General features: G+C 41.0%; 1 protein-coding gene across 1 annotated transcript in view; it reads right to left on the bottom strand.

The window, feature by feature from the left end:
* The window catches only part of LOC149836796 (ATP-dependent zinc metalloprotease FTSH 9, chloroplastic/mitochondrial-like), a 100,920-nt gene extending 93,070 nt beyond the window's left edge, over positions 1 to 7,850 (bottom strand). The window contains exon 1 of the mRNA XM_090005586.1: positions 7,183 to 7,850. Within this exon, the coding sequence (XP_089861712.1) occupies positions 7,183 to 7,736 (554 nt within the window). The 5' untranslated portion in view covers positions 7,737 to 7,850. The remainder of the gene's footprint in view (positions 1 to 7,182) is intronic.
* Between the last annotated feature and the right edge of the window lie 242 nt (positions 7,851 to 8,092).

An 8,092-nucleotide genomic window follows, 5' to 3' on the forward strand; every position in this document is an offset into this window, starting at 1 on the left:
AGCTAAAGTACACAACAAGCAGAACGTGGGTAACAAGTGTTCAAACAAACACACCAGCAAAAAAAACTGAACCTCGACCCGCGCCGAGGGAACCCCCGACCACCTTCTATATATATACATTTTTGCCCCTGCCGCACCCTCGCACCCGGGTTTTTTGGAAGTGCCGAATCCCTGCACCCGCACCCATGTGACATAGGTTTCTCCCCACCATGTGAATCACCAAGCAAGAAGGTCACCATCTCTAGATGCGCATCCAACTTCAGACTTTTCTGTGAAAACACGTGAGAGAAAGAGAGAGAGAAAAGAACCTTTTGAGAAGTCGGCAGCCTTTTGGAATATATGTTGCTGCGCTAGTACCTTTATTAGTATAAGGTTACAAATTACCTTTTACAGGGACAAAACTGCCCCTTATAAGTAACACATGTTACATAATAATACAATTGAAGCAAAACTCGTGGATGGATATGGATCCGATATCGGATCCATATCCAATTCATATTCCACATTCTAATACCCTCCCTCAAGTTGTGCATGGGGTTGAACCATGTGCAACTTGTTCTTCAGATACCAGAAGCGATGACTTGTAAGACCTTTTGTAAACATATCGGCAACTTGGTCTTCTGAAGGCACATAAACTGGTTCAATCTCTTTGTCGGCTATCTTTTGTCTGATGAAATGCTGATCGATTTCAATATGTTTAGTCCGACTGTGATGAACAGGATTGAATGCAATTTGTATAGCACTTCTATTATCACACATAAGTGTCGAATTTGAGATATCCTCTCCCATCTCTGTAAGAAGATGCCTAATCCAGGTCACTTCTGCTGTGGTAGCTGCCATAGATCTATACTCTGCCTCTGTGCTAGATCTTGCCACAGCCTTCTGTTTTCTGCTACTCCATGAGATAAGATTTCTCCCAATGAAAACACAGTATCCTGAAACAGACCTCCTCTCATCTGGATCCCCTGCCCAGTCTGCATCTGTATAGGCCAGTATGTCATGCTTCGGTGATTTCCATGAAGATTGAGTATATGTGAGTCCATCACCCACCGTTCCTTTTAGGTAGCGAAGGATGCGTTTGACAGCATCCATGTGACCAGTCTTTGGTTCATGCATGAATTGAGATACTTGATTGACAGAATACACAATGTCTGGTCTAGTGAAGGTAAGGTATTGTAACATACCTACTAAACTCCGATACTTGACTGCATCAGGATATAACTCACCATCACAAATACTGAGTCTTTGGTTAACAACACTGGGTGTGGGTAGAGGTTTACAATCTGTCATTCCTGCTTTAGCTAGAAGATCAAGAGTGTATTTATGTTGAGTTAATGACATGTTATCACCTTGTCTATCTACCTCTACTCCAAGAAAATATCTCAGCTCCCCAAGGTCTTTCATTTTGAACCGCATACTCAATAGAACTTTGATTCGCTGAATGTGGTCTGGAGCGTTACCAGTGATAACAATATCATCAACGTATATGAGTAAGAAAACCACAGTGGTACCGTTCCTATATATGAACAGAGAATGATCAAGTTGGGAACGAAAGAAACCATGTTTATGGATTTCTAAGGAAAAACTTTCAAACCATGACCTAGAAGCTTGCTTCAATCCATACAAAGCTCTGGTTAACTTGCATACATATTCTTTTGGGCTTCCCTCTGCATAACCTTGAGGTTGCTCCATATAGACTTCTTCCTTTAAGTCCCCATGAAGGAATGCATTCTTAACATCAAGCTGACTGAGGATCCACCCATGTTCAATTGCCAGGCCAAGTATAATGCGAATAGTTCCCATTCTCACCACTGGGCTGAATGTCTCATCATAATCCTGACCATATTCTTGAGTGAAACCCTTGGCCACAAGACGCGCCTTGTACCGTTCAATGCTACCATCCGGTTTATATTTAATTTTATAAACTCATTTGGAACCAACAACATTTTTGTCTGGAGGACGGCCAACTATCTCCCATGTTCGACATTCATGTAGTGCCTCGATCTCCTCATTCATCGCTTCAATCCATTTGTTGGATTGGATAGCTTGATGAAAACCAAGTGGTTCATCATGTTTTTCAATCTGGGATAGAAAGATCTGAAAGTCCATAGAAAAGTTGTCATAGCTAACCCACTTTTCAATAGGATGCCTTATCCTGCCTGATCTTCTTGGTGCTTCTCTGTCATTAGACGATGCAATGTGTTCTTCAGTAGGTACATTTGTTTGCTCTCTAGATCTCCTGGTATACACATTTCCTTTGTATCTTAGACACTCTGCTTGTGATGCATCATCTGAAACTGTCTCACCATGTATGCTTTCAGGAGACAGAATAGTATGCTCGTCAGCATGTGAAATAAGTTCAGCACTAAGCCATGGATCATACCAATTAACAACTGAACCATGCCATCTTGAGTTACTTATAAGGGGCAGTTTTGCAAGACAATCGTAATCATACTAATATAGCTTTTGCTTGAATAACCCAAGTTCAAGCCCAACCATGCCATCTTGAGCAAAGACATGCAGGCCTATAAAAAGTAAAAAGAGGATTCTCTATAAATTTGCATAGATATCACCAACTAGAAATCTTAGTTTTACTAATGATATCAAACATGAAATGAGCATCACCCTCGGATTAGTATGCTCTCCCAATTCCACTTGCTAGGGAATGGGGGCTCCCACAGATCTAACAAGTAATGAGAAATGTAGCAAGGCCTGAGCGTGAACAACCCTGACTTTGCATTTCAAGAAGATATTGCCCCCCACTTCCTTTATGCTAAAGTTTCTAAGCAAAGGTACTCTTAAATTATGTAATCAAATCATTCAATGTTATATATATACATAAGGTAATACATATACATATACATATACATATATTAATATATATGTATATGTATCTACTTATTATATATAAAATATATATTTATGTTATTTAGCCGTAGGGGTAGTTTAGTCTTTTTCTCATTTTTGCGCATATTCATTTCTTGAATATGTATTGTATTTTTTCCCTTTTTTATTTTTCTCCTTTTTCTTTTTTGTACCCTTTATACTTTGTACCTTGGGGGGGCCACCACTAGTCATTGGGCCCCTCCAACGGTCACATTTGTGACCGTTGGAGGGGCTCCAACGACTATGTGGGAGCCCCTCCAAGGGTCTCTCCAAGCCCTATATAAAGGGCTCTCCTCCATTGAATTTTTCAAGGCTTTGGGAATATAGCCCAAGCTTATGTTAGTGGAACTTATGACTTTTGGGCTCGTATTTGTGCATTTGTGAGTTTGTGTTGTGCATTGTGTACACAAGTGTTTCAAGTGTTCTTGTTGGGCGTTTGCATACGCATTTATTTCCAAGAATATTGTAATATTGTTCGTAGTATCTTGTTGGAGATACTTTCACAGTTTCCACTCATCATACTCTTCCAACGTGGGATTCCTTTCTAAATCAGCTTCGATCCTCCCTCCCTCACACCCCCCAACCTCCCAACTAGCTTAGTTGAGAAAAAGTAGGTTCTGGAAATAAAGTTAATCATTTTTGGATCTCAAACCAGTCCTTTCATCAAGCACACAATAAAACAAGAAGAGGATAAATTCAGAAAATTTATCGAGAAAATGACCACTAGTCTTCAATAAATTAGCAGGCCACTAATGACTGTTTCTCATTGAAGCCTCAACCTCATCAAAATTCTAAAAGAATATAATTTGTCAATCACAAAGATTCCATAAAGAGTAGATGTTGGGCTTAAACCATGAAAAATGAATTCAGTAGTCCATACCAATCTTGGACTTGGACTATTGCTCTGGGTTCCTCCAGTCAAGCTTATAACAAGTATATATTAAAGATGTGATCTGTGTGGAAACTTAGCGGAAGAAGTTTACATGGGATGTTCTTAGCCATAGTCAACGTGATAAAAGTTGATGGTTTCAAATTTAAATTATGCAATCAATTGTTCATAATCAACATCATGAGCATCGATGTAAAACTGATAAAGGGGCATGGCTTGAAAGAGTTCATGTGGATTGATCTCCTCTATCAAGGAAGCCAACATGGATATCACCATCCTTTTGTTATTTGTGGATCACATTATTCTTATGCAAAGTAATCCAAGATGTTCTCTCAAGCATTTCACATGAAATCCATACGAATTTAAAATCCTTTACTGCCTTACTGGTCCATAGGTTGATAGGAAGGATTGATAAGTCTCAAGTTCACATAAGTCTACTCATGCTTAAATTGGAAAAGAGCAACTTCCCCAATTCTGTGTGGTGGATTAGGCATTAAGAGGCTATCAATTTTCAATATAGCTCTCTTGTGTCGGTGGTGGTGGCATCTAAATAATGGGAAAATGCCATCGTTGGAATTCCTGAAACGTAAATACAAATTGGGTGATTCTCCACTAGAATGGTTTGAGCACTACTCTTGGAAAAAAGGTTCCCCTGTGTGGAGGGCAATATCCAAATCTTTTGAGATTTTCCCTTTTTTCTTAGTTTCTTCCGATGATGGGTTGAGTATCAAATGCTCCCTCACCTCAAACGGTGAGTTCTCCGTCGCCTCTTGTTATGCTGCGAGCTTAGAACCAAGCATGGATTGGTTGCCTAAAGGCTAGCTTGGGGAGTGGGTCCCTCGCTGCAAGCGCAATTTTTGACTTGGACCTTGTTAGCTGGTCATGTCAATACTCTCGATCATATCCAAAAATGGGGGGTGTAGTTTCCAAATCGTTGATGTATGTGTGAGCAAGACTTGGAGGCTGTTGTGCACTTATTTTGGTCGTGTCCCTTCTTTTAATCGGTTTTTAAGTCTGCATGGAGGAATTTAAACATCATGGTTCTTCCAAGCTCAGCCCTTAGGGATCTGGTTTTGGGCCACTATTTTGTCAAGTTTTCTAAGAAATGGCGTTGGATTTGGAAATGTTGGCTTTCTTCGGCATGGTGGCAGACTTGGAAGGAGAGAAATGGCAGGTTGTTCATTGGTAGAAAGCAAGATGTGGGATGTGTAATCCTGGCCATTCAATCGGATATGTTTCACTCGGCCCTTGCAACATGGCCGAACCAGGATATTTCGTGGATTGGGCCTCATCTATTGGGTCCATTTATTTGATGGTGTTCCTCTATTTTTTTTCTCATATGTAATTACGCCATCTGAAAGTTTTTTTGTATCACCATTTCTCATTGTCCTTTCTATTTGTTCTAATAAATTTCTTCATTCAAAAAAAAAGTCTACTCATGTTTTATTCAAGAGAACAAGCATGTAAGCATCAACGTCAATTTATGCAGAACCCACTAGAATGCTTTTGGTGAAATTCTGTTGAATGATTGTGAATATAGAAGTACTGCTGGACCTTTCAATATTTAACGTCAAGGCTCATTACTTAGGTCATTAATCAGGCAAGTAAATACATGGATGAACCTAGAGAAGAACATCTCCACTGTCAATAAATCTTAACTAAATTAAAACAAGTCTAATCATGGCCTAGACTATCTAACAAATTTGATAATATTTCTCTTTTGGTCATAGCCATTTTCTGATCTCAATTGGGTGGCATATCATAACACAAGGAGATATACTTCACATTATTATGCACTATTGGATCATCCCTTAATGTTGTAGTTGAAGGTAACTACAATGGTGGCAAAATCAAGCTCGAATCCTAACACAAGGACATGTAATACAGGTTATTGGTTCACAAACTCCCTTCTTGTGATAGCAGAAGACAGACAATGGTGGCAAAATCAAACCTATGTCACACGGACTCTTCTAACAGGGCACCGCACCCGCACCCAGGTGGGTGCGACACTTGGACACAACTTCCTTTGTGTTAGGTGAAGTCCACCACACTAAGGTCCATTTCTATCCAAAAGTAGATTTAGTAAAACCTAATCAAGTCCATTTTTATCTATATTATATATATATATATACATAAATACACACACATACATGTAGTGTTAACTTAAAACTGTTAATATATATATATATATATATATATATATACCCTCCCCGCATCCGCACCTATGTGACATAGAATCAAACACAAACTCAAAATATAGAGGAAGCACAGAAACTACTACTGAAGCATTTGAACTAAATTTTTGTATTGCTTCAGATAAAGTATGTAATAAGAGCCATTGCAATGTAAACTAATTCATTCTTCACTATAGATGCAAACTAGACCATCATTTAGAATATAGCAAAGTGGAAGATGGTGAAATGAAGTTCATTCAAGTGGAACAAAAAAAAACAGTTCAACCCTCTCACCCAAGCAACGATGGATATATTTGTATTCTTGCACCCTATCTAAAGGTTATCTAGGCATCAGTACTAGGCCAGGATGCAAACGGATCGGTTCTGGATCAGCTAAATACGTAGAAAAGTTGGATGCAGATGGGGTCGGAACAGCCAAAAATCATAAAATGTCTATACTGGACCCAGTCCGTTTGCATCCCTAGTACTAGGAAAGCAACTCAGAGGGAGTACGCTAGCTTAGCCACATGCATAAAAATCTAGGATAGGGGTCCTCCAAGTACTTTTATTTATGTGTAACTTAAAATCAATGCATATATACATGTGGGCGGTGAGTCGGTGTGGGCATGGTTGTGCGTAAAGGAAACAGACTATGCGGGATGCAAAAAAAACTGAAAAGAACGGGGCAAAAAAAGAAGTCAGATTGGAAGCTTCGATTCTTTTTAGCAATATACATGAGAATATATGGATTTACAGATTTATTTCAAATATGTTCCTTTTGTCTTCCTTTACATGCACAGTATTCAACTTCTTGCATGCATGTTACAGTGCAAGCTTGTGATTCAACCAAGCAAATGAACCTATTGTGTTTATTGCATGTACTTGTATCTTGCAATAGTATATGATACTAACTTGAACATTATGACAATCTTGAATTTCATAAGATATAATTCTAAAGAAAAATATAAGATTAACATAACAAATTTCCTGTTCTTGAAAAATAATACCAAATCATTATCATATCCACAGATACCTAACTAAAATCCCTTACCACATATATTATATTAGTGCAGTGTCATCCGACAATGGCAGGTTAAATTTCAGTCATCAAAACGCTCGCAACACCATTGAATTACTCAATACTAAATCATAAGTAACAAGACAGTAGCACTAGCAGACTCGAACAGAGGAAACGCCGAATTCCCAGAAGCAAGAAGATAAGCAAAGCGAAACCTGTGTTTGTTGAGCTCGGCCAAGAGCGCGCTCTGCTTCGCCGCGTCCTTCGGGTTGGCGTCCGCCTCCGCCAGTAGCCTCTCCAGCAGCTTCTCCTGCTTCCAGAACGGCATCCAACTCCGCCACTCCAAGAAACCACGAGCCGAAACCCATTTCCCCGGGGCGGCGAGCAATCCCGCGGGGAACAGAAAGATCGGAACCTTCCCTTCATCGACGACAGCCTCAGACGAAGAAGCAGCTACTTCCCGGGGGGGCTCATCCTCAAGGACAACTTCCTGGCCGTCGGGCAGGCCGGCGATCGAATCCCTGTCGCTCAGCTCGTACTTGGCGTCGCGGAAGGGTTCGAAGCCGGCTTCGGGGATTGAATTGACGGAATCCGGCGGCGAGGAGCGGAGGCGGAGTGTGCGGAGGGGGCGGCACTGTCGAGCGGGGAAGGAGAGGGAGTTCGGGATGGAAGGGAAGCGAGGAGGGGAGACGCGAAGCGGAGGGAGCTGTCTTCTTAGGGAGGAGGACGACGGCGTTCTGCAGAGGAGAGATGCTTGGAGTGCGCACATCGTCTCCTTTGCGTTCGGGGATTCGCTTCCGCCAGCGGACACTCAATCTTTTTGTTTTTCGCTCTCAGCGTGGCCACACGAAAAATTTAAGAAGGGTGGGGGAGGAGGGAGGCCGAGGGGTACGATTTGATGGTTGATAAAATGACTAAATTACCCCTCATGAGTCGCGGCACGGGAAGCCGGCCGGTTGGGTTGTTTCCGGTCTCTTGACAGAATGGTAAAGGGTAAGAATAGATCATGGTCTTACAAAGCTCATCACATTGCAGCCGCCCCCATGTTCAAGCAACCTTGAACCATGCCTATTCGTCTAATATGTCATACGTCATGCGTGTACCAACATGAGATGCCCGAGTTCA

The sequence above is a fragment of the Nuphar pumila genome, chromosome 5 (genome assembly GCF_984573655.1).
Source record: "Nuphar pumila chromosome 5, dmNupPumi1.hap1.1, whole genome shotgun sequence".
In the NCBI taxonomy this organism is placed as follows: Eukaryota; Viridiplantae; Streptophyta; class Magnoliopsida; order Nymphaeales; family Nymphaeaceae; genus Nuphar; species Nuphar pumila.